The sequence below is a fragment of the Oxyura jamaicensis genome, chromosome 5 (genome assembly GCF_011077185.1).
Source record: "Oxyura jamaicensis isolate SHBP4307 breed ruddy duck chromosome 5, BPBGC_Ojam_1.0, whole genome shotgun sequence".
Taxonomy (NCBI): domain Eukaryota; kingdom Metazoa; phylum Chordata; class Aves; order Anseriformes; family Anatidae; genus Oxyura; species Oxyura jamaicensis.
In genome coordinates this window covers 25435372-25462710 of record NC_048897.1, presented here as the reverse complement: position 1 = coordinate 25462710, position 27339 = coordinate 25435372, and the positions used below count along the sequence as shown (strand labels likewise).

At 39.8% G+C, this 27339-nt stretch overlaps 1 protein-coding gene across 2 annotated transcripts; it reads left to right on the top strand.

Moving 5' to 3' along the window:
* Positions 1-3887: 3887 nt before the first annotated feature.
* Positions 3888-25796, top strand: CHKA (choline kinase alpha). 2 transcript variants are annotated; one of them, XM_035327105.1, is made up of 12 exons: positions 3888-4324; positions 7770-7881; positions 14834-14887; positions 18368-18481; positions 19055-19188; positions 19420-19524; positions 19896-19954; positions 21586-21673; positions 22588-22696; positions 23164-23270; positions 23546-23627; positions 24378-25796. In XM_035327105.1, exons 1-12 carry the CDS (start codon positions 4005-4007, stop codon positions 24435-24437), a joined length of 1344 nt encoding a protein of 447 aa, XP_035182996.1. In that variant the 5' UTR covers positions 3888-4004; the 3' UTR covers positions 24438-25796. The 2 variants fall into 2 exon arrangements, with proteins under 2 accessions (XP_035182996.1, XP_035182997.1); XM_035327106.1 differs by lacking the exon at positions 14834-14887.
* The last annotated feature ends 1543 nt before the right edge of the window (positions 25797-27339 follow it).

Here is a 27339-nt window from a genome sequence, read left to right as displayed (position 1 = left end):
TCCGGCCTCAGTCTAGTTTCAGAAATGGGATTCACAATCTCAGTAGCAACCTGCTCCTGGTACGTAAAGAATGTTTATCGACAACTGCTAAGACGTCTGCAAGCTTTTCAGCTGATATAAGTATCCGCATCCTTCTGCACAAGTGTCATTCTCCGTGTCATGTGGCAGTTCTGGGCTTAGCTGGCATTTGATCTTGCCAGTAAAATCTGCTGCTTCTCTGTATAATAATGAGAAAGACTTGAGAAAGAAAATAGAGCAGCAATGAGTCAGAATTCTAGACTTAGCTCTTTTGTGAGCAATAAGCAATTTCTACCACACTAATGCAATTGGGGTGAATAAAATCATGCGTCAATCCAACTGCAATTCCCTTTGCTGAAGATATACAAGTATTACAAAAAAACTGGGGAAAATAAACAAAAAAAAAAGAAAAAAAATAAAAATGAAAAAAAAACTTCAAAGCTTTAGTATATCACACAAATTAATAAAGACAAATGTTTCGTGTTATGCTGCCATAGAGAGAAAGAAGACATGATCTCTCGTGACTGAATATTTGACTGACTGCGTTGATGATGGGTGAAAAGTAGAAATTTCTATCTAGACTTGGTGAAGAAGCATCTCCATTACCTCACAGGACATATGGACTCACTGACCGCTACATTCTGTTCAGCTATTGAAAGAATAGGTTATGTGATCATGGTACGGGGGTTGAGGAAAAAGTAAGTTACAGTGAAAAAAGAAGTGAGCTCCTGTCTGGGGAAAAGGAGGCTTCTGTGACAAGAAGTTTTGTGTCTCTCCATGCTGATAGTCAAGGTCATACAAACTCTCGAGTCTCTTTACGCCCCAGGGAACCTTAGTTCAGATCATTCCTTACTTACAGCATAATTATTCACTCGTGTTTTGTCTGTGCCCTAACTCTACTGATCTCAGCATTACTTCCTCCACAGGACAAGGTAGGTTATCCAGGGGATGCAGGCAGCTGAAGAGTTATTCTCTTAATAAGTCTCATTTATTAGACGCTACTGTAGATTAACCTATTAGATGGAATCGAAAATTGAACATAAATACAGAACCTGTGTTTGCTATCTCCAAAAATAGTGTGCTAATGCAGCTTGGTTGCTATGGTATAAAATCTGACATTAGGAACATGAAGATGCATTTGCCTTTTTCCATTACTTAAGAAGATGGCAGGTCGATTGACTAATTCAGTGGGTAGGATAGTGCATTGTTACTTAACAACAAGGTGCTTCTAGCACACAAGAAATAGAAACAGGGAAGAGGGATCAGTTGCTGCTGAGAACATAATCAGGTTTCTCAAGTCTGATTCTAGTATTTTCAGTCTTGGAGTATTTGAGCTCATAATTCGATACTTAATTCCCTTCTTTGAGTTTTTTTTTTTTTTTTTTTTTTCTGATGCCTTTTAGTTTTCAGTATATTCTGATGTTAGCAGAGCCTTAATTTTGTTGAATTAGACTATATACGTTAGTTAAGAGATTTTTCCTTAGGAGCAGAAAAAAATACACATATCCAGGTAGAAGGATGTTTGTTTTATTCATTTTTTCTGATTGTTTTATTCAAATGCAGACTTAAAACTTATGAAAAGCACCACCTTAGTAGCTCTGGAATGAGAACCTTTCTCTTTTCACCCACTTAAAGTATACTGCATGAAGAACAGCAGTGTGAATTTCTCATACATTGATTCTCCTGCATGCCTTAAGCCCGACGAGGAGAGATCTTGGTTAAGAGCAGAAAGTTTTTTTGTGGGGGACGCATTTTTTTATGTTTAGTGAAACCTAACCAACAATTTAGTGAATTCCCTAACCAGCATTTACTTTCTGGGAATAACGAGACATTTTTTAGAAGTAACATATTGATTTGCCTTTATATGAACTAAGCCTGCAAGTCCTTATTATTACTCACCTCTATTCCTATCACGTGTTCCTCTGCTGGTGTGTTCTTTGCCTTTATTGCACTGTACACATGTGTGGCTCTCCAGAAGATAGACTGTGTTTGTTGTAAAACATTCTGAACGATTTTCAAGTGAGCTACACCCTTTTCGTACATACAAGAAGAAATCACAATGAGTTACTAATTACTAATACTGTGTTAAAATAATAAATGATGTAATGAGCAAAACAAATGGCTGTAGCTGTTTCCTTTAGGAAATATGTGCGTAGACTTCATACAGGTCCAGAATACATATCGAAACAGAAGGCATTACAGGACTGGAGCCTAAGTTACTGACATTACGAAAAGGTGAGCGTGTTGTAATCAGAAGGATATAAAACAAACAGAGCCATGATTTTCGTATCTCCGTCCAAGTTCTCTGAGGCTTTGAAAGAGATTATTTGAGTATTAAAGCAAAGCTCATGCCTTGGTAAGAACAAATGTCAATGAAATGGCCAATATCAACAAGCTGGAAGTTTTCTTAGTTAAAGTGGATAGAATACTCGACTGAGGAAAAACAAGCATTTCACTCTCTGACTTTGCTGCCTTCTCTTTCCACATTAAAAGCAATCTAGAAAAAAAAAAAAAAAAAAAAAAAAAAAAAAACAGTCAAATAACTCTAATTAGAAAGAAAACAAACATAAAAGTCCTGTTACCAATGCTGCAAGAAAGTACTGTGAAGGTCAAGCATGTGGAAACAGAAAGGACAGTTTGAAAGGCAAAATTTTCTCTTATTTTCTGTTTCTTCCTGCACGTACAGAAATCACTGGTAGTTGTTGCAGAATGGGCTTTCCATCTGTAGAACTGGCTTTTTTTTTTCTTTTTTTTTTTTTGATATTTAACTATTCAAAGAGTCTTCAGCTACTTCAACAGGGGCCTGCAAAAGAAGGGGTTTCCCCACAGCCCTGAGTTGCCATCTCCAGCAGCCACTGCATCTTCCCTTTCCAGCACCCTAATCCATGCTCTGATTAAGGGATTTTATTTCCACATGAAAAGCTGAGGCATAAAAGGAATAAAAAGGAATCTTCTGTTCCAGTTTGGCATCCCTGACCCATACCTCACTCTTCCTGTAAACTAGGGCCTGGTATCCCTCAGCCGTGGCAGCGTCAGCAGCGCTGAAGCCACTTTTGTAAGCGTAACGCAGTTATGAAGCCAGTTCTGGAGCTGCCCTGCCATTTCTCAAAACAAACCCAAACCCTGGGCTATTTGGGGGCTTTCCAGCATTGGAGCGACACTGTGACGCACGGAGACAAAATCATAAATAGTTCAGGGAGGGATGAGGGAAGGAGCATGCCACTGCCTCCCTCACAACCCCGAAATCCCATTTCACCGACCACCTACAAAATAACGGCAATTATTATTAGAAGAGCCCGCAAGCTCCTCTTCCACACAGCAGAAGGCCACCAAGGGAGGGAGAATAACCAAGAGGGGGAAAAAAATCAAGGAAACGCAGAGGAACCTCGGAGTTTAAAGGTAATTTATTGCTTCACAGCAACACGACGAGAGGATTTCACACATCACACAGGGCAACGTTTCCACCCCCAGGGGAGCGGGGGCTCCCCACGGCCACGATTAGCCAAGAAACAGCCCAAAAGCGCTGCACGTGACGGTAATTTACTTCCCCGCAGCTCCCCGGCCCCTCTGGGGGATTTTTTTTACCCCTCCCTGCGGCGGCCGGGGCCGCGACCATTGAGTGGGGAGGGGGGGTGGGCGGGGGGAGTCACCTTGCTCTGCACCCCACACACCCTGAGGTGGGCTCGCCCATCACCATGACAACGACCAATCAACGTGCCCCTTCCCCCCCCCCCCAGGGTTGGCCGTCCGGAAGCCTGCCGAAGGCGCGCGCCCCCTTCTCCCCCTTTCAGCTAATCAGAACGCAGAGAAAAAGCGCGAGGTGGGCGAGGCCTCGCGCCGCGCCGCCTATAAAAGGGGGCCGGCAGCGGCCGCGCGGCTCATTCGCGGCTGGCACTGGAAAGGGGGGCAGTTGGGAGCAAGAGGAGTGCAGCCGCGCCCGACCGATTATCGCACTAACGGCAGCCTCACCGCCCTATCACCCCACCATGAAGACCAAATTCTGTAACGGCGATGCCGACCCGTCCCCGCTCGGGCTCCTCCTCGGCTGCAGCCCCGGTTCGCCTGGAGGTGGGGGTGGTGGTGTTCTCCCCGCCGGTGGGCAGCCCCCTTCGGCTCTCCCTCACGCCGAGCCCGAGGGGAAGGAGCCCGTCCCGCCGCCTTCCTCCTTGCTGCCCCCGCCGACCCGCGAGGAGGAGCCGCCGCTCGACCCCCGCACACGGCGCAGGGCCTATCTGTGGTGCAAGGAGTTCCTGCCCGGCGCCTGGCGGGGGCTGCGGGAGGAGCAGCTGCGCATCGACCCCATCAGGTCAGTGCCGGGGCCGCCTCTTTGCTTTATTTCCCTTAAATTTCCCTAAATTCGCTTCTCCGCGCCCCACACCGCGCTCCCCCGGGGCGCTGCGGGCACGCCCCTCAACCTCCCCACGCTATTTCCCTGTGGCTGTGGTGCTCCCCCCTCCTCCCCCCCCCGCGGCGGGTAATGGTGGGGTCCGGGTAGGGTAGGGAGCGCTGGGGTCCGGCCGCTTCCATCTCGCCGCGGGGGGGGGGGGGGGGGGGGGGCAAATTGGAAAACCCCCCGTCGCGGCGTCCCCCCCCCCCCTATCGGGGGGGGGGGGGGGTATGGATAGGGAGCCACTGTGTGCCCCCAGCCGGGCTCCCCCGGGGGAAAAGAGCCTGTGAGGATGCCCAGGGCCGCAGAAATCAGCGGCTGGATGCAGTGTGTCGGAGATGGGGAGCATCTCCGGCCGTACCAAGCACCGCTCGTGACTCAGCGCACTGACAGCTTGTAGGAGACTGGGTTTTAGCAGCCCACGGGTGTGAGCTGGGGGTGTTGTGGAAGCCCTGGGTGATGTGGTCAGGATTCTCGCCTTTTCTCCTGCAGAATTGCATCGTCTTTTTGTGTGGCTGCCCTGTATGCTAGTCCCTCCAACGCTAGTTCAGGGTTTCACTTACAGGCTGTGTGGTGTGTCGACGCTCAGTCATCCCACCTGATCAAACATAGCCACGTTTGTGGTTTTAAAGGACATGCTTGTCCATTTTTCACCTCAACTCACTCAGAGTTTGCTTTTCTGATCACTTCTGCTTCTAAATATATGGCTTTCCTAATTATCAAAACATCTATCCTTCTGTTGGTTCATGAAATACATGCAAATACCCCCCTGGTTACTGATGATAAAGTATAAAACTGTTGATGAAGGTCTCAGATGTATATGTGGGAATGATTAACTCCTTGAGAGTCAGTACAGAAAGTGTATTTGTGAAGTACTTTCGCTCACTTGGCGATGCTACAGACATAATAAGTTGTTAAAGGGACAGAATCTTCAGAAAAAGTGACGCTGTTCCTAGGCAGCGTTCCTAGGCTACAGAAACTACTACACTGATATTTCTGTAATCTGGCTTGCTTGATCCTGTTTTTATCCTTAGTAGTCTGTGCTGCTGACTCTAGTACTTAATTTCTAAAGCCTTAGGTTTTAGCACAGTTATTTCTGTGTTTCATGGAAACTTCCTCTCTAAAATACTACTTGAGAAATTACTTGGTATCTTCTGATTGGGAGGAAGAGAGGATGGGCTGAACTTTAAGAGTGTGTTAGATCATGGGAATTGGCAGTTGCATTTATTTTGGCAAGAGCCTTTTCACCACTTTCATCTAAGGAGAACACAGTCACGTTGGCTTGCAGATTCTGGTTTCACAACAGTTGAGCAGTGTGTGTTCTCCAGTCACTACTGCTATTTTCATTGTTAGTACAAATCATGTTAATGAATGCCAGTTAAATACATGATATCATAGGATGAGGAGGTTCATATTCTTTGTTTCAGAGCAAAGAAATCCACGTCTAATCAGAATGCAAACATAAGTATGCCTGATTCCTGTGTCTGTGATTATGTGGGGAGGTCATGAATAGTTCTGAAAAAAGGTGACCCTTTTGGAAGTGCTTACCCTTCAGTAATTGGTAGTAGACTAACTAGTAGCTTATCTGTTTAAGGGTCTTTTGACCTTGTTAAGCTGCTGAGTACTTTTTAGGAGAATCATACCTTTTATTACCTTCCTGTAATTAGAGGTAACTTCTAATGCAGGTAGAACATGTTCAAGTAACTTAAGTGTTCATACCTTGTTTGTTTAGCTGTAGCTCAGTGTTTTTTATGAAGTCAGTTCCAATATATTTCCCTCCTACTCAAACATGATTTTTTCCTTATGGACTTAGAAAAGGTTGAAAATGATTTTCAAAACCTGTCTTAGGGCAGTTCCAGTGAACCCTGAAGTGTAGCTGGTATAACTAACCAGCATTCTGATCCCCTCTGAGAGTGAAGTTTTGTTCTTCATTCGATATCGTTTACATCTGTCTAGTTTTTCTAGCTGTTCACCTTCATGGCTCAAAGTTACTCCATGTTACTTCTCTAAACATCTGTTTTTGAATGCCTGCCAAGCCACCTGGTTCTCTTCTGTCTGCTTTCTTGAGCATATTGCGCAGCTGCTGTTTTACCCTGTTCTCTTGATTTTTTTTTTTTTCCTTCTCAGTCATTGGCTTTGGGTCTGTAAGTCAGCCCTTCTGTGTGTCATCTCCCAGTAAATACCTACATGTCAGCCACTTTCTTGGTAGCCTTCCCCTAAAAGTCTTTACTACTTCCACAACGAGATTGTAAGAGAATCCAGAAAATCACTTAAAAGTGAGTATCAGGTTGAGGATAAATATTACTTGTAGCATGCTGCTTTACCTGGCTTTTAAATCTGTGCTTCCTCATCTGTTTACTGTTAGCTTCTGTTTGGATTGTATCTGTTTTTGAAGGGTGTCTCTTTAATGATGAGACAAGTGTTTCAGTAGAGCAGATTTGCATTTCTGTTCTGCAAGTAAACCAGACATTCTCTTCTTTCTCTACTGTAAGAGGAAGTAGAAATAAGAAAAAATCACCTGCAGAAAGTGTATTTGTGAACCTATTAAGAAAAATGAAGGTGATGCAACGAGGCGACACAGTTAAAAAAAAAAATGCTGATTGGGTAGACCAATGTCCATAATGTGACTACCAGAAACCAAGAAAATTTACCTCTAATGTAGTATCTGTCTTGTTTGATAAACCCATAGCACACAAAGATGCTGTCACTTTTTCCCTGATGATGTGACAAACCAGCATACTTGTGTAAGCCCTGAGTGACTGAAGCACAGGTCTCCCCAGTTTGTGATCTACCTGATAAGATTGGGTGATTTTTAGTCTTAGCCAATACAGGAACAATTTGTTTAAAATAATGAATTGTTTTAAATTCAAAACTTAATTTTAGTCTTGAAATGAGTTAGAGTGATAGCATAGTATGACTTGCATCAGTACCACAGATAGTCAGCTTTTAAATCTGGCAGCTCAGTGATACCAGCTCTTAATTCACGCTTAGTTTTGTACTCACTGCATGATGTGAAAAGTCCTGTTGTCATCTCCATCACTTGTGCAACAAAGTATTTCTGACAAGATTCCAGTTAGAAGTCTTGAAAATATTTACATTAATGGAAGTCCACATCTTAGCTGTGTAACGTGTTTTACTTCAGTTTGTTCATAGCTCAAACTGTAGTTTGGATTACGGTGAGCTGTGTGTTAGGAAGCATGAGGCTGCCCATCTTTTTCCTGAAGTCCTACGGGTTATTGGTAGTGTTGGAAAATTGTTTCTCATGAGAGTAGGTCTGTCATGTGTAGTGATAGGTATGTTACTGTGTCTCCATACGTGCTCATCCAAATTAGCTAATAATCACTAATCACCCTTCTCTTTGCAGAGGTGGCCTCAGCAACATGCTGTTTCAGTGCTCTCTACCTGATACCATTGAGACAGTTGCAGACGAACCACGGAAAGTTCTCCTGCGCTTATATGGTGCAATCCTGCAGATGGTGAGTACATAGAGTGCTTTGGGAGTGGGAGGGCTTCTGTAGCTTAATTGTGCTATGTTTGGAGATCTTCATCTGTGACACACTGCAAGTGTGCTGCTTTATCCATTTGGGAATGTGCTTTAGTGGCAGTGGGGTAGATTGTTAGCTTAAGGCAGTTCTCTTTATAGTTTGTTATTGCCTAGAACTTACACTCCTTTCTACACAGATCCCGACTGGCGTGTATCAGCTGAAGGTTCATTTGCTGTCCGTTTGATCAGTAATGTTTTGTTCGTGGTGTTAAGTTTGGACTGTGGTGTTTCCGAAAAGTTATTAAAATCTGCTTCTGTACAGTATTGTAGGACTCTGGCATAACTAGCAAGATTGCAAGAGACTAAACCGCTTAATTTTAATCTTGGTAGCACTTACAAATCTGAGATTGAAGTTTTTGTCAAACTTAACTGATACAATGCTCAAGCATTTTCTTAGAGATATGGGTAACTTACTGGAAAACTTGATCTGTAGTGTTAGAATAAAAATAAAGGACAAACATCAATTATCATATAGCTATCTCATTCCAAAATACGCTTTCCTAAGTGCATGATGTGCCCTGTAGTTGGTGTAGAAACTTAACAAGATGTTTACCAAAATCTTCTACTGTTCCTTTTCTTTTATCTGGTCAGTAAAAATAGCAAAATGGAAATAGGATTGAGATTTGTCAAGTCTTAGGAGAAGCGGTTGGCAAATATGTTTCAAATTGTAAGGTTTAAGATCAATACAATTTTGTAAAGGTGGTCTCTTCTAAAGCTTACAGGCTATTACTGTAGGACTATACAGCAGATCTTCTCTTACCCATCTCTGCTAGACATTTGATTCTTCTGTAATAAATCATAACAAGTGTTTAACCTTATGAAAAATCGCAGCTTTGTAAAATTACATTTGGATGTTGTCAATTTGACTTAAAGGGTCTGGTTTCATTATCTATTAATTTGTGATATTTTCCAATACTCAGTGTTTATCAAAGTTACTTGCTTTGAGTAACTGATCCAATACCTGCAGGAGATTGTTCTTGAAATTTCAGCCCATTCTTCCTGCATCTGCTGCCTTGATCAAACTTACTGTCAAAAAATAACATTGATATTGTCACTTAACTGGCTTTAAAGTATTCTTTTATTACATACTAAGTTTCCCATGGTAGCAAACTACCAGAAATATGTAAAAGATTCTAGTGAAATAATGAGGAAACCTTGGCTACAACACCGTGTGTGTTGAGAAAGTTAAACTGGTAAACAAGAAAACTGTGTAGAAGTCTATTAGTTTCAGCTTAAATAGTCTGTCCTTTGGCTTAAGAGAAACCAAAAGCAAAGTGGGGGGGGGAAAAAGCTTTGGGAAACTTTTTGGAGTCACTAGGGTTGATAAGATTTTTTTTCATAAGTATTAATGGCTTTAATGCAATGCTGACTTAATATGTAGAAGGCTTCAGTAGGATCATGGGCTGTAAAACTTACATAGTGATAGAACTTGTGTTGCCCAAGAGCTTTGGAGAAATGTAGCTTTTCTCATTTTTCCCCCTTTTTAAAAGGAAATGTAGATTTCAGAGTTTGGTTGCCCTTCTCTTCCCTCAGGGTTTTTCTTGTCTTTTCTGTGCCCCTATTCACTGAAGAAATCAAAACAAAATTTTGGTCTCTAAAATCAGAGAACTAATTCGGTTTGAAAATTGAAAGTGTGTTCATAACTTTCTAACCTTTCTACTCTTGGTGTTGAAGGATCTTTTGAGATGTCTAACTTCCTTTATTTCCATAGTGGCAGTGAAATGACTGCTCTTGGTGCAGTTCACTAAAGGTTAAGTAAGCAGAGAAAGTCCCAAGGTAAAACTTTCAGATTGCATTGAGGTTCACAATTTTTGTCAACAAACATTTGTCTCTTCCAGCCCCTATACCTTAAGTGCAAATTAAAATATAAGCAAACTGTTTTATTGGGGTATTTTGAAAGCCTCACTTAAGATTCTTATGAATTTCAGGGTGGCATAAGCAGAATCTTACGACAAGCCTGTAGTCATAAGGAAGTGACTTGATAATTTATTTTACTAATATCACTTAAGCTTAAAGCCCTGTAGAAATTAAGGGATACTGCTTAGCAAGTTGAGTTTTGAGACCTTAATGTTAAAATTGAGACTCCATTCTCAATGACTTAACTTTAACTGCCACTGGGTATTCATAGTTACCACTCATTTGCTTGAGCCTTTGTAGCATGTTTTAATTTGTGTCCATTTTATTTCCTGTTGAAGCTGGAGTGCAAAACAGTGATACCAGCTCCTCTTATTCCTTACTGTAAATACTATAGATCTGTAGCAATCCATACCAAATTGATATAGGTACAGCTGATGAGTTTAAGTTAAAACATTGGATAGCATAAAGATGAAAAATAAATAACTGATACTAACTTAAGAGTGAATAATCCATAATTTTATTTGAGCCACCTTTTAAAAGAACCTTTCTTTGCAGTTTGAAAATAGCCCCAGTTTGCTTATTATGAATCTTGGAAGACACAAATGTCAGTACATGAAACTCATCCAATATAAACCATGCCAGTTGGCTAAAGCTGCCACACAGGGAAGGCTCTGTGCCTTCCTCTGTCATAGCTGATCTGTTTAAGCCAATATTTTTTGTGTGCATGAATGTTTTGGGAGGAGCTGGGGGGACATGAACTGACCTGACTTGGCCATTACTATGAATGGTCGCACTGGCATGGATGTTTAAAAATCAAGGACTTCTCTTGAGTATATCCTTGAGCAGAACTTTTTTTTTAAGAGAAGAATTTGTGCTTGTGACAGGTTAAAGTACTAACCACATTAAAACTCAAATGTTTGAGGCACAATGCAGATATGTCATACATTGGAAAAAGGGAAATGTCTTACTCTGATTCTTTTATTCTTGCTCCAGCTTAGTAGCTAAATTCAGAGGAGCACTGAAAGTAAAACTTCCTCATTGCAAAATGTCGTAACTGTTGGCTATGTTCAGTTAAAAGAACTGACACAAAAGCTTCTCCAACAGTGCTATTTCATGTTCAGACTTCAAGATTGGATTTCATACAGATCACTGCAGTGGTTCTACTTAAATTCAGAACAACCAAAAATTCCCAAGCCTTAGAAATGCCAATAGGATTTCAATATGTGCTAGCGTCAACAACAGGAAAGCCCAAATTAAGGTGAATTTCTTCCAAGTTCACCTATCAAAAGGTAAAATGGGAATTGATTCCCATTCTTCTACACATGTCAAAAGAACCTTGAACTCCGATTCAGTGGGGCTCTGTTACTTTGCAATAGCCAAACCAAAATCTTGTATATAAATGAGGAAAACCAAACCAGTGTACCTAATTTTCATCTCTGGTCTCTCAATTTCTCTGTGAGCAGACACAGAATAAGTATAAATGGTTGCCACTGTTCTGTGGTACATCTTTTTCCATACCTGCCTTGCTGCCTTTTGTTTTTTTTAACTAAATAAAATGCAGACTGCTGTGTAACTGTAATTATCAACGTCTTCTGTGGTTGTTGGTGTCCATGTCTGTTTGTAGCATGGAGTAACTACAAATCCCTGGCACTGGCAGACGGCTTGAAAGAAACCAAGCACCTCTTACGGGGATATATTTGTGTTGGGTGGAGTTAAGGGTATTCTGGGGGTAATGTACCACTTTAGTTGTATATGCATGTGTTCTCTGCTGCAGGCTTGCCCATGCGATCGTGCCTAGAGCACTCTGGTTTCCAGGTGACAGACACGATTCACGGTATAGTATGAGATCTCTGAAGTTGGAGCGTTCTCTACAGCTTTCATTTTCTTTAGTACTGGATTTCATTTGTTTAAAAATAAGGCTTACGTAGCACCAGCTACTGTATGTGCATCTGAATGTTTAGTGCAATTACAAAATATCAAAATACTGCCCCTTCCTTTCCTCTGCTCCCTCATAAGAGAATGGTAACTTGAAATGAAGAGGATTAGAGATGTCTTTGTGGCTTTTGTAGGACTTGAACTGTGAATATTTCATGCTCTAGGAGTTCAGCAAGCTAGTCTCAGTTCCCATCAGTGATCAAGGGCAGGTCCTCAGGAGAAGAAACAGGTATTGTTGAATCTAAAACTGTTTGCATTCCCACCCTGCTCAAATAAATGTCTTCCACTAGTTTCTAAAATTAAAAAAAGCTTCCCCTGCATAGGTTCCTTTTGTAACTTCTCAAGCAGTTCCTTTTGGTGTTGTAATTCCTTGGGATTTGAAAATAGTGCACTACCTTGATTTAGACCTACTTGAACACAAATACAGCTGAGTATATTCAAAAAAAGTGGAGTTAAAACCTAGGAATTAAATTTGCAGGCAGAGCCAACAGTTACTTTAGAAAAAGGTGAAAGTTTCTCCCTCCTTTGTACAGAATTCTTCTGTCAAGCACCGTTTGGTGTGTTTTTATGTAGAGTTGATCAAGCTTCAATAGAAATAAATGTGGGAATAATAAAATGAGGGAGAAAATGCTGGAAGAACTCATTTTCTGACAAACTGCCAGATGTGTAAGCATTGTCTGGTTGTCTTTTTCTAATCAGAGATCAGGTAATGATCCTCTTCTAGGACTTCAATCTCATACCTGAAATGTGCTGCCTTAAAATCAGTGCACATGATCAGTGAATCATAGAGACTACAAATAACTTTTGATGTTGTTGTGTATCTAGTTGTCCTCAATTAGTAAAATAGTAGTGAGATTTCTTAATGTGCTTTGAGAATAAGCCTTCTTGCAGAAAAAAAAAACACTGAACAGCTATTTTAAATAGTTTTCTTCCAAAGATGTAGACAGCATGTCCCTTACTAGTTGATATTTCTGTTTAGAGGGAATGATTAAAAACCTCCTGGAGTTATTTAATTGTTCTCTTACTTGGGTAAATAAAATGTCCTCGTTGCTGTAGATGTAAATAGCTCCCAGATTTTTCAGTTAGTGTGCTATCAGAATTTAAAAGTTTTTTTTTTAGCCAAGAACACAAGCTAGAAATGTAGATGAAAAATGACATGGTATGAAATGTTTGAGTTTAATTCTTAAAACTCCTGTTAAATAAAATTGCAACCTGATTTACTTCATTTTCCTTGACCACATGTACTGGAGGCTTTCCTAGATCTAGGCTGAGTACATGGCCACTTGTGAAGACTGATCCTCTCCAAGCTCCCATTCACATTTTCAAATTATTTATGAATTACTTGGTATTCATTCTCCTCTTGACAATAATGCTTTATGCTGAGGGAACAGAAAAGAGGAAGGGATGCTGCAGAAGTCTCCTTTTCTGATGACTCTGTGGTGCACATCCCTAACTGTCTCTTTCTAATGGCATGGTAGGTGCCATTAGGATATCTCCAACGCTAATTTGAGGTGGACTCTTAGAACTGGCTAGCTCTTTACACAGTATGACTTCTGTAAAGCGGATGCCAGATCAGGTTCTAGGGAAAAGCCTAATCTGCTTACCTTCTGATGAACTGACCCATTCTGAGAGCACCATTAATCAGGAAAGACTCCTGGATGGTGAGTAACTTTCTGACTGTTCAAGAAAAATCTGTAAGATGCAATAGTGGTATTGATGTAGGACATGCTTGTTCAGAGAAGCCCTCTGTAAATTACTTCAATATTACTGTGTAGTTACATGTTTAGCTTTAGTGAATGTTTTGACTTTATTAATTGCCCTGAAATGAATATAAACTAATAGTAGTTCTCCTACTGTCTTGTTTTAAGCTTATCCTAGTGGAATGGGAAGTACTTGCTGAAAGACCATCATTTCATGTTAACTATACTTCTTCTATAGCTTCTGAAGTACTGTAACTGCATAGCTCGTGTAAATCATTAGCTCGTTGTACTGTACTTAAGGCAGCTGGTGTTGCTTAACTGTATTCTGCTAAGTTCCTACTTCCACCCTTGTTTTGGACATGTTAGAAGGTTGGAACAGAAAGGTATGCACCCGGTTCTGGCAATGAAATTCTTTTATTCAGAAGGTGGAGATGCAGGCTACCTTTATGGGCCTCTGAACATAGTCTGGTTTAAACAGTCAACGGTGGAATTGCAACATAAGTAGCAGCCACAAACTGTCACTAAATCTAAGCAAATGCTTGCTTTCTCTTCTCCTTACCTTCAGACCTTTAAAGGACAATTTTTTTTATTGCATCTTGAATTTTAAATGTGCAGCTCCATTGAAAGCATGTGCCACTGAAGGTTCAGGTACTGAAGGTATGTTCTAATAACTCTGAAACTGCCTTGTAATGACTGTTATCAAACCTAACACAATTCATTATACAAGGAATTGGTTGAAGTTTGCTTGTATACTGCAGCTCTTATTGCTATATATTTAGCTTACATGGGCATTCCATTTGAAAAAAAATCCTGGATTTGCACAGCCAGTGCATAGTGGTCCATGCATGTATAGCCTGGACAGTCTACCATAAAGAAATTGAGCCATGAGATTTTTGGAAAATAATGTAGCTGCAAGTGCTTTGCAAGCCTCAAAACATAACTTTACTAATAGTCCTTCCAAAGCTTTTATGTAATCTATGTAATTTATCAGAAGTGCTTTAGCTGCATGCAGAGTGTCATCCTAGATGTCATCAGAGGAACTTAATTTCCTCTTAATTAAAAACATTCCTCTAAGCTTCTGATACATTAAACTCCAGTTCTGAAATACTGAGAAACAACAATTAAAAAAAAGCTGAAACCCAGCTCCTGGGCTATTTACAGGAGAGTGGCTTGGTCTCAGTGGCACATCCTTTTGAAAGGTTTTGGAATTGGTGAAATAGTATTGTGGTCAGAGACGAGATGGATACTAGTGTTGTAGTTGTCACAGATCAAGACAATGTTGAGACATCTAGTTAACTGTAGCTGGGACTTCTTCTCCCTTTGTTCTGGTGGTTGCAGGTTAATCATGTTAAATTTCATCTTCTCATTGTGTTTGTTTTTTCTCATTCATAGAGGTCCTGTAATAAAGGAGAGTCTGTACAGTCTCAGAAGGAAAATGACTTGCAAGTAAGTAATTAAATTTGCTTACTTGACAGAATTTTATAAATAGTAGAGAAATGTTACGAGTCTGCTCATTCTGTACCAGTAGTTAGTCTGCCTGGTCTCTGGGCTGGGTTTCTAGAAACTATACAGTAATGAAGAAAACAAATCTATTTGCTCACAGAAGTGACACATAGCTCGGTACATAGCTTAGAAAGATTTAAGCATTTGCACAAAACATTCAGATTTCAATGCTAAATGGCTTCTTACTGATTCCAACCCTTGTACCACTACAGCTGTTTTGTGTACTAGGCTCTGTGGTAGAGGAATACTGGTACTCCGCTTTTCCTAATCCATACTTTATAATAAATCACTCAAATCTGAGGAAAGTGATAGGGAGCTGGAGAGAACTTCATTTTGAACACAAAGTGGTTTTGATTAGCATTACGCTTGGATCATCTGCATTCTGCAAACTTCAGTTGTCTTGCATTTGGAACCATTTCTGCTCGTCCCGCATAATGTTTGAGTGTAATGTTTCATAGTTCTCTGAACAGAATTTGGTAGTTTAGATTTCTACCCTGGTATTTCTCCAAAGAATAACATTTTGGCATGTTAGCCAGATGCTTTCCTTATAATATACTGTTACTTCTCAGCTCTGTAATGGTTTTGGTAGTGATGAGGGAGAAGTACATCTTACTTGAGTTTGCTAAGTGCTGCTTCTTTTCATATTATTTACCTTCTGGGAATACCATCTGAAAATAGCTGAAGCATTTATTTTAAAAAAATGTTCCTGAATGTGTAAAAGAAAACAAACCCCACCCTGGTGCCAGCAACTCATAGAAGTTTTGCAGTACAGGCAGCAAGGCTTTGAACTTCAGAACCGACCTCACTTGTTGTCTGAAAATAGTGATTCTAAGTTGTGATCAGTGCTGGTAGACTATTGTTTTCTGCTAGGAACTCCATAATTCACTGTTGGATCGTGAATTTAACTGTTTTCAGGAGGCACTTGATTTTCTTGAGTCTAGGTAAAAATTTCAGTGACGTTTGATCAGAGGAGTTAATGGCATCCTCTGGAGAGAGCTGTTTATTTCCATACCTGTATTTGACATGAGTGTATGGAGTGGAGGTCCATCAGGTATTGTGAAGGAGGAACCCTGGCACCAGAGATCTGTAGATTATATTACTTCAGAGCTCTCATTGTCCTTGTTCTCAAGTGACCAGTTTTAGAGCCATCAGTTCTTTTGCTACTCTGTTTAAACCTTTTCCTCTTAAGAGCCAGGCCCTAGAGTATTTGAACTCAAATGTCGTCGTGCTGCTGCTGTCAGGTAGTATTTGCTCATACTTCTATCTTGAAGCAGATTGTTCATGGAGAGAGGCTGTCATTCTGATTAATACTGCTGAAACAGAAGTTTACAAACTTGCAAGCACATAGTTTTGGATTATTTAAATATTCTAAATTCTGAAGTGTTTTACATGACAGGATTAGGCAGACACATGGCAGAAGTAACCCTGAAGTGAACTGTAAGTAAATGGAAATCACCCTTTCTGGTTGTCATTCCTGATGTATTAAGGAACATCTTAATAAAGAACAGGCACATGGCTTGTGAAAAACATGGCCCCTCTAAGCTCTGCTATTAAAACATGACATGAAGTTCCATTCTGTAGGTAAAGGACTATACAAAAACACTAGGATTATAAACTATTCTAGAGCTTTTTTTGTTAATGAATCATAAATTTTCTTTGAACTTTCTTTGGGCTAAGTTGTCAAACTAGGTGGGTTCAAGGAATACTTAAGTTTGAAATTGGGGCAAAAAAAAAAAAAAACACTTCCCTGCAGGAAGTGGATCGCAGTGATAGGAACTCATAGGATATTCTCAGAGATGAAGAATTACTGAGAAATTTGGTCATACGTTGGGTTATTAATTTTCTTTGGCACTTCCTGTTATACAAGCATGAATTCTTCTAGTAAGATGTGGAAACATGGAATATCTTAGCGGACACAGCCAATACGATTGCTCTACTCAGATTTTTAAAACTCCCTGATGCTGTACCAGTAACACAAGTTTAGTGTCTGTTGGCGCTGGAGTAGACATTTAGTAACCTATATCTAATTTGCTTTTTGGTCTTTGGTGTTGGGCTTCAGAAGTAAACTGAAAAGTTCACAGCTGTAGTGGTGAGTGCATGTGAAATGATTAGAAGTACATTTTGGTGCATGCATTCCTCCTCGAGGAGATGAGATGGAAAAGCTGTGGAGGACATGGATGTAATGCATTCATATGCAAAGCATCCTGAAATCTCAATTTATATTCTTGATGGCCTTTTCACTTTTTATTAGAGTTAAAACTTCAGAATGTCTTGCCAGTACTTTGTAATGAAATGCTAGACTTTTTTGAGAAGATACCAGAATAAAAAGGTAGGGGACAGTAATAAAAAAGCAATGCCCAAAGTTCTCTTGAGTGGAACTTGAGGTATTTACTGTCAGAGGCTGCAGTGAAGATAGTCATGCAAAATGCTCTGTAGTCCAAATACCTGAGAGCTTTCCTTGTTTTGTGCTCTTACTGCTTATGCTTGTAAGAATTGTGCCTCAGATTTTGAGGCAAGCTGCACATATGTGGGAAGAATTAGCAAACCTAGGATTTAAGTACAGCTGGATTCCTGTTGATATAATGGCTAGATGCGTTGATTTATTATTTTGCAGCTTGTTTACTTAGAACTAATCTTACCTGTCAAGAAAGCTGTACTTCAGTGGTTTTAATTGTGTTTTTGAGACATACATCATATTTCTGTTAATTTTAAAGTCTTTGTATAAAGACTGTCTGGCCTGTGATTGTTACAGAATGAGTTTATTGATATAAGGAAAACCTCTTTAAGATTGAGGCATGTTTGAAGATAGCGAAGGAATAATGCTTATTCACACCCACCCTCTCTTTAACAGGAGTTTAAATTATTCTCTCTCTTTAATAAAAAAAAAAAGACGTAAAATGTACTTAACAGGCACAAATCCTAATTCATTCTTCTGCATGAAAAACTGGTTAGTTCAGTCACTTGCTTCATTCACTTGCACAATTAAATTGTCCTTTTGTAAGGCAGTGCTCCAAAGTTTGTTAAAATCGCTAAGAATAATATTTACAGTTTCTGTGATGTGCTTCAGTAGGATAAGCTGCTTCAGGAAACAAATTTGCAGAGTTCCCACAGGTTAGGGAGGAGAGAAGTCTTTTTTTTTTTTGTGTAGTCTTCCTTTGACCTGGCCCATACATTGGTATCTAAGTCATGCTTATTTCCTCCCCAGTTTTAAACTTGAAAGTAAAACATTTATATTGCTGCCATGTTAATTACCAGTTGTTATTAATCAGGAAATTTGAGTCAGTAAAATGCCAAGTCCTCCTCTTGAAGCTAACCCTTAAATTTCTCACTCTGAAGTGGTTTAGTTATAGCACATACCTATGTTCTTTTTTTGTGGAAGCACCAGCTAATGTGTTTTTTTTTTTTTTTTTTTTTTTAATGAAGGGGGCAGAAGCCATGGTTTTGGAAAGTGTTATGTTTGCCATTCTTGCAGAGAGAACTCTTGGTCCAAAGCTGTATGGAATCTTTCCACAAGGGAGACTGGAGGAATTTATTCCAGTAAGTCCTGTTCATGATTGTTTAGTGGGTAGTAGTTGTTTTAATTGGTTGTGACAAGAGGGTCTCTGGACTGCCGGGAAAAGCAGGGATGTGGGAATGGAATACTTGGCAGTCTGTAGTAATTGCTGGCTGTAATTTGATACTGTTATACTGGGTGTTGGAGAGCCCAGTTATAGCTCTTGCCAGGAAGAGATATCTAAAACCTCTTCAGCTGTAGTAGAGACTAATAAATGAAGATAAAAAGCCTGTTAGATACTAAACATAGCATTGGAAGCTATAGAGTAACACTTTCCTTTAACAGCAGCAAGAGCAGATATTTTGATGTTCTTAAATACTTCTGCTCAGTCTGCTTTGAGGATATTCTTGGTGTGAGATTTGATATTCCCCAGGTCTTGATCTATGGAGAAAATTGATGAAGTCATAAGTAAGGTAGGCTAGTTAACTTGGCTTTTTCAAAGGCAGCAATTCTGTAAGTTCGTTTGGGATGGAAGAAAAGTGTATTGCTTGAGTACTGTCTCATGCTGGTATTTGTATTTCTCAACCATGTTTTAAGAATACTGTATTTTATTACAGAGCAGGAAACTAAGTACTGAAGAACTAAGCTTGCCTGACATATCCGCTGAAATAGCTGAGAAGATGGCTAGATTTCATGGCATGAAAATGCCATTTAATAAAGAACCTAAGTGGCTTTTTGGGACAATGGAAAAGTAAGTTATACGATACTTTAAACTACAAGAAACAAGATGATTTCTTGTAAGCAGAGTACCCAAAAAATGTTCTGTAGTTACCTGCGGAATTTAAAATAACTTTGCAGGTGGAGGGGCTTTTTCTTTAGTCACTCTTTTAAACTTCCTTGATTTTTAGTTTAAATCTTACTGTAATATGGGAAGACGTGTTTATTGGCATAAGCACTCTACTGTTTTCCTTATTTTTAACAGGTATCTAAATCAAGTGCTGAGGATTAAATTTACCAGGGAATCCAAAACCAGAAAACTGAACAAACTCCTCAGTTACAATCTACCCCAGGAAATGAAAAATCTGAGGTAAGCTTATCTAATATCTTCCACTTCACACAGTTTTATTACAAATGTGTGTATTTGCTCTAACACGTTAAACAGCATAATACCGTATATTAATTTCACTTGACAAGTTGGAGATTTTGTGATTGTGACCAACTTGAGTGTAAATTTACTACAAATTGATAATCACTTGCTGATCACTGTCCAAATTCAGTCCTAATCTTGCTGATCAACTCCAACTTGAGTCCTGACCTTGTGCTCATAACTGAGAAAATAGAGTCTTGATAGAAATGAATAGCACTTCAGATTCTCACAACAAAACCCATTCTTTACCTGGAAGTTGAACTAAATGTAGGGATTTGTTGCTTACTAGATTCTCTATTGCTGTTTTCTAGAGCTATGCTTGAAGCTACTTCATCACCGGTTGTATTTTGCCACAATGACTGTCAGGAAGGTAAGCTGCTAATGACTGTGATCAATGATGCATTGTTCAGCCTTTTTCTGATCATTTGTTTGCTTTCTGAGAGGTAGTCCCATTATCCTGTGACTGCCCTGGCAGCAGTGGCAAGGCAAAACGCTTTGACTTCAACAACCCTCTGAGGCCAGTTACAGTGTCATAACTGTTAAACCAAGCGTGTGACTTGGGCTAACACATGCTCTGTTAGTGCAGGTCAGCTGATGCTGGGAGCCTTGGGCGATTTCTGTCAAGACTGTGGTCTGAAATATGAGTAGGGTAGGATAACCTGTAGCCATTTTGAAAGATACTGAAAAAGTACAGTGAATGGTGAAAATGAAGACATGGGAAGATTATCAGCAGTTGTCAATTTTTACTGATAAAAAACAAAAATCCCCTGTTTTCAGTACTTTCTCTGGGAGTCATGGAGGGAATAATAAATTTTCTGAGCCAGTTCTCCAAGGGGGTGATGAAAGAGGAGGCAGGGCTCAAGGTGCTGGGTATGCTGTGCCTGGACTTCCTTTACCCTGTATGGAGGGTAAGCTGGGATGAGCTGGAAGGATACTGTACTAGGACCATATGTGGTCCTAGTCATGTTCTATGGCTGTCATGTTCTTGTGGGTCCCAGCCTTGATAGTTAAGTCTGAGGAATGGGCCTGGAAAAGGGTTGTCCTGAACGATAAGTAGCATGAGGTGGTAGTGTGGGGGGAGCCACTGGTCTTAGTTCTGAAAAGCCAGCTCAGTAGTAGTGGAGTTCAGGCTCTCGTGGCTGGTGTGGTAATGTGTGGTACCAGAGGAGCTGAGCAAGACAGGGCTGAGGTGAGCTTTGCAAGCTAAATTTCCAGGGCATAAGGAAAGTATTTGAAGGCACAGGGAAAAATACTGTCCTTGTTCTGTTGGTGCAAAGGTAGGACAAGGGGATTTGGCATAGAAGACAGGTGTACATATGGAAAGGGGGCAAACTGTTGGAGAAATTAGAATTAGTATAAATTAACTGCTAGTAAAAAGTTACCACTTGGCACAGGCAGTCTCGACTTTTAGATGAGTTGTAGTGACAGTGAATTGAAAGGATGGTTAAACCATGTTACACAGGAGAAGGCTGAACTTTTCAGTGGGTACCTGTTGTGCCACATAGAGCAGAAAAGTAATCAAGTCCATGGCTTTCAGGCTGCTGAAAAACAATTCCTGTCCCAAGTGTTGTGTGATCAGTGATAGTGCTGTGGACATATGAGAGGTGCTGCATAATTTAGACCTCAAGCATTGGAAAGAAGCAATTCAGTGAGGGCTGCCAAGGCTGCTGGTGTCACCTGATTTTCTGCAAGCTAAACACTGTATTGGAGAAGCAGGACCCTTGGGGAAACAATCTACTTCCCTGCCTGTACAGAAGAACACGTTCTTGCTTTTAGCTTCACAAGGTTTATAGTGCTTATCTCAACTTCCAGTGAGCTGGTATATAGCCAATGCAACTTGGCTATTCACTTTACTCATCTGTGTGGATGTGAAGGATAACTGGGATCACCTGAACAATGGTTCTTAAAGTAGTGTTGCTTTTCTGTAATTTTCGTATGACTTCATTGAATATGCTGTATGGCTTAATACTATCATGCTTAATATTATCTTACCATTTCTAGGTAACATCTTGCTTCTGGAAGGCAGAGAGAATTCAGAAAGACAAAAGCTGATGCTCATTGACTTTGAATACAGCAGCTATAATTACCGGTAACCCATTTTAGTCTTTTCTGCTCAGCAAAGAGGTGTATTGCCTTTTAAAAGACAGTGAGAGCAAGTGCTGCACTGCTGATTATCTCTTAATCCTAATGAGTTGTGTTCTGATCTTAGTGGTGGACAAGAAATGCAACCAGTCAAAACAGCTTTGGTCCTGATGGCTTTGGGCGTAGGCATAGCGGAAACAGCATGGTTGCAGTTGCTGGAGCTTGTTGGGCTAGAGAGCCTGCTTACATGCAAATAACTTCTTGTCTGCCCATCAAAACTTCTTTCTAGTGGCAAGATGAGAATAGTGGATTGTGTGTACCTAATATGTGTAGGGAAAGCTTTGCTTTTCTCTGTGCAGTTCTTTCAAATAGTTTTCTCGTCTGTGCAAACAATACTAACAGTAATCCTTGGATTTTTTTTGTTACCCAAAATGCTTTTTGTTCTTACCTCAGTCATCTCAGCCATGTGTTTATGGATAACTTAAGCATGTGGAGTTTTTGGGAGCACTAAATGTTAGCAGAGCTGAAACATAAATAGAACTCTGAATGTCAAAATGTAAAAGTAGGATGTGTTAAAGTAGCTTGACCAGTATGATCTCCTTGCCTGCAAGAAGGCTGATGTTAGATTTAGCTCTAAGTAGTAATGCATAGTTAGGTATTTTAACTGACTGCATTGATATAAAACTTGGTAGCAAAGTCTAGTATTTTCATGCAGCTGGTAGAGTTTTGATTTATAACTGTCTATCTTTACTAATTGATTTTAATAACTTGCAAAAAAGGTGCAGTTCATCTCTATCTCTACCTCTAGCAAAAGCTGCAGCAAGTTCTACTAAGTAGCCTTGTGCTATAAAACTTGGTTTTAGGCTTGCTGAAGCAAGAACAGATGACTAGTGTGTAAATAAAGGCTATCTCTTTTTTCAGAGGTTTTGACATTGGAAATCACTTCTGTGAATGGATGTATGACTACACATATGAGAAGTATCCATTCTTCAAAGCTAGTGTTCTGAAATATCCTTCAAAGCAGCAACAGGTAGGCATGTTAAAATAAGTAATAAGCCAGAGTCTACATTTTTCAGATCGTAACCCTCCGATTCTGGTTTGGACTTGCTTTGTCACAAACCCTTTCTTCCATGACTTCCTCACATATAATACTTGATACAATCCTGACTGTCTTTGCTTTAAAACCTTACAACCTTCATTACAATCAGCCATTCAGGATAGAATACTTATGATTTGCCATGTAGGTATGCACCACAAAAAAAAAGTACTGTAGTTATGGACTGAAACAAGCTGGCAGTAACAATGTCAGTTGTCTTAATAATAAGCCTTTGGTAAACCAAACTTCAAGCAACTAGTGGAATTGCTAATAATATTAAAACTAACTTCAACAGTGTCAATGTTTGGAAAATATAAATGCATTAAAAGGCCTGCCAAGTTCTGAAAGGAGCAAATATGTCTTGAGACGAATTTGTAACTTTTTGATTACTTGCCTTCTAGCTTCATTTTATTTCCAGTTACCTGTCTGCATTCCATGATGGCTTTGAAAATCTGAGCAATGAAGAGAAGTTCAAGCTAGAAGAGGAAGTGTTGATAGAGGTTAACAGGTAACATACTGTTGTCAGCTCTGTCTTGAAACTTTCACACTGCCTGCATGTATACTTCATTGGGTGGAAAACCATCAGCCAAGAGAGACTTTAAGCTATTTCTATGTGGTAAAGAAAAATCTGTCAACTGCAAGCCTTAGATGTGACATGCATTTAGTGGAGTAGATAAAACATTACTCAGTGGGGAAACTAATGAAGCTATTTGTAACAGGATATTGAAGTACGGTGTTGTGACTTAGCTGGGTGTCTTGGTAAATACATTCTTGTCATTTCAGGTTTGCCCTTGCATCACACTTCTTCTGGGGTCTGTGGTCTATTATACAAGCAAAGATCTCATCCATTGAATTTGGTTACCTGGTAAGATCTTTAATCATAAAGTTTAATTTAAGTAATATATGCTCTAAGGAATCTGTGATACATCAGAGTAAATGAAATGGCTTTTCAACATAACTGAACTTTTTAAGTGGAGTAAAATCTTGAATCAACTTGTTACTAGTTTGTGCTCTTTCCTTAGCATGGTAACACTTAAGATTCTGTAAATTTCAGAAATTACTCCTATTATTGCATAGATTAGCCTTATGTGGCAGATGCTGCAGTGGCATGACTATCTTGCAGTGCAGTGATTCTTCTGCAGTAAGAGGTCCCATGCAAGAGGGAAGCTACCATGCAGTAGGTGTGAATTTATAAAGTCAACACTATCTGAGTGCATGTGTAACAGGTTCATATCTGTTGTGCAACAGTATCAATGGCAGGGAGCTTCTGCTTACAAATCAATAATTCATGGTACAAGATGCTTACTGTACTGTAAAGTGATAAAACTTTCAGGTATGTAGAATATTCTGTGGAAAGTGTTGCAGAAGCCATCATTTTTAGTGAAATCCTGTCCTTACAAAATTTCTATTTTCTGATGTTCTGGCAGCAGCTAACAGTGTTAGAGTTTAAGACTACAGGAAATTCTAGAGATGAGAACACCTTTGGAGAGTATCTTTCTCAAATAGATCTAATTAATTTTGATGATGGATTAAAGTAACACACATCTTCACTGTTTCCCCATACCAAATAAAGAAACAGAACTGTTCACTGTATGAATGTTCCTTATTTCCCCAGGAATATGCATTATCCAGATTCGATGCATACTTTGATCAGAAGAAGAAGCTGAAGGTGTGAATGTGAGAGGAGTGGCCTGCTGGTTACTGTATGAAGAGGGCAGCTGGAGAGAACTTTCACTGTGCTTAGGCTACTGTATCTGTAACGAAGGTGTCACTGAATTCCAGTTCCTTGGAAGGCAGGTGTACAATACTGAAGACTGTATAGAAATGACTTGTTTACAGTTTCATAAATACATGGAATGAGGTGGGGAGGCAAAAGTAAAAATACAACAGTGCAATATCTTTAAATCCTTTTAATCTAGAAGGTATTTTATATTGTGGGAGAAGCTTACAATTAAGTGTCAATACCATGTGCTTTAGAGCAAACAGTGTTACTATGAGTATGTTTTCTAGGGGTGTGCTGACATTAGGGTGAATGTTGTAAGCAGAACAGCTGTGATGATGCATTGTAGACACACTGCCTCCTAATGAGAAGGAAAAGCAAAGGAGACAACTGTTGTACTGTGAAGTAGGCTTCAAATCTTACTGTGAGATTAGATTCAACATGCCCCGTGAACACTATCTTCAAAGCTGCTGATATGTTACACCACTTTAACCATCAAACAGCTAAACACATTGGAGCAGTATGCTTTAAGGTGTTATCTACATAGAAATGAATGTTTCTCTTAAGCTGGTGTGCCTGTGAAGTATGAATGAACTTTGAACTGGACATTCTGAAGGAGTTTGTCCTGAACTGTTCATTCCATATCCTTCGAGAACATGCTTTAGCCCGGCCTGGTTGTCTCTTAAAATGCTGCGTCCCGCACAGGGGGTTCTGTGGGCTGGCAGCACTGGGAAGAGTGCCTTGAATTGCTCTAGCTACTCCCCAGACAACTGGATTGATGTTGACAATACTTGTAATTGGAGCCCATCTCTCTTCTTGACTTGTTGCCACAGTATATGGCTATAAGGAACAGTAGAGCCAAAGACTGCGGAGAACACTTCAGGAAATTGCTGTTCTGCCCATCCAATGCTTACGTGGCTTGGGAGGTGCTTTTCTTGTACCTCCAATCTTCATGTTCCAGCAATCCAGTAAAGTGGAGCGTCTTGTGGGGAACAATAACGTGTATATTGAAACTTGAGTATAATCTGTGTACATGTCATCTAAAGATTTCTTTAGATTTTTGAGGGAACTCGTTTATTTTGAACGTTATTTGTTTGTGCTTTCTAACACTGTATTATAAATAATAAACTTTTAAGTCTACCCTTTTTCATTTGGATAGCAAATACTGTTCCAAGCAGTTGAAGAAAATGTGCAGCATTTCATGTACTGTATAGCATAACTTGTAAAAGCTGTCCTTTTATTCTCTAGTATAGAGAATCATTTTGCATATGCAACTATTAATACTTTATAATAAATATAAAGCACTTAAAAACATCATAGTTGATATTCTTAAGTCTTCATTGTATCTGCAGGATAAACCATTTGCTGTTTCTTGCCTTAATATGCGCTTGGAAGTACTTTCTTGAATACCTTCAAGGCAGACTAAGTTAAACTTAAGGCTCAATGCTGTGGGATTGCCTTCTACTTAAATGCTCTACGTAAATGCATCTTTAGCATTTATTGTATAACTGATTACTAATAGAAAGAATGAGGAAGAAAGGCAGTTAAAGCAAAGGTAGACTAAACCTATACACTTTAAACTGAGCGTTAGAGGTGAGAAGAGGTTTAGGTTTCAATGCTTTCCTGTCTTGTTAACTACAGTAAAGGGCTAATGGGTCAGTTTGAATGCTGTCCTGTTCACCATGCTAAAAACAAAGGTGAAAGCTGTGAGCATGTATTGTCTTACTGACGTACCATGTGAAGCATTTGTAATATGAATATCTGGGTAATTTATCAAGGCTCCTGAAGGCTTCATTTAACATATGCTTTTGCATGCAGTAAATCCAGTGGGAAGGGCAGAGGGTAATGGAAGGGATGGAAACAATTCAGAATGATGTTATGCAGCTAGTTGAAAGGGGCTGTATTCCTAAAAGGGCTGTATTCCTTCTAGGGGAGGAGGCCATGAAGACAAACAAAAAAGACAAAACATGCTGTCTTGTGCTTCTTCTAAATGAGTGTTTTAAAGGGGGTAGGTTCTTTCCAGCTGGTGTGGTAGGCTTAAGTGAGGACACAGGTAACTCAAAACTAGTGAGCAGAAACCACTGCTTAGGCTCTTCTTCCAAGTGTAGTTTTTCCATATTTTCTGTAGTAGTCTTCTGTAGATTGCATGCTAAGGATAGATCATTTTTTTCCTTTGAACACACACGACTGCTACATTTCCTGTTTTCTCCTATAGTCCCTTAATTTGGGGCAATCTTGTAACAATGGTTAAAGCTCAATTTTAAACTAGCCAAGCGATAAGTTATATGTATCAGCACTTCTGTAATGGGATACTGTTTTGTGAGTCCATATTCATAGGACTTGGCATAAATGTGGTTATAATCATTTCTTTAACTTCAAAATAGTTAATCTCAGGCAATGTAAAACTGATTAATCCTTCTTTCACGTGATTTGCAGAGAAAACTTGTGCTTGAGCTTTTTTCCTGTTTTAACTTTACATCTCATGACTCGCATTCTTGTCTTAGTGTCCACATCACCTTGCAAGTTCAGACATGGAAGAAAAGACCTGCTGATGAAAGTGAGACTTTCAGTATAAGCTATGCTGGCAAATCCCCGTTCCCCAGCACTGAAGATGCTAACAAACTTAACACAACTGTTTGTCATTCCTCTGAAACTGCTTTCTGAAAAGCAATTATCTGAAAATGTCACTCCCTCCCTTTGTGCGTGCATGTCTCAATCAGATGTGCTGCTGTCAGTGAGGATTGTACTTTTTCCTGTGTTAAGCTGGGATGCTGTGTTGAATCACAGTGACTGGATCTGCTGATGCCTCAAGACGCTAGTTTTCCCTCTCTGCAGACCACATCCACAGTAAATCATC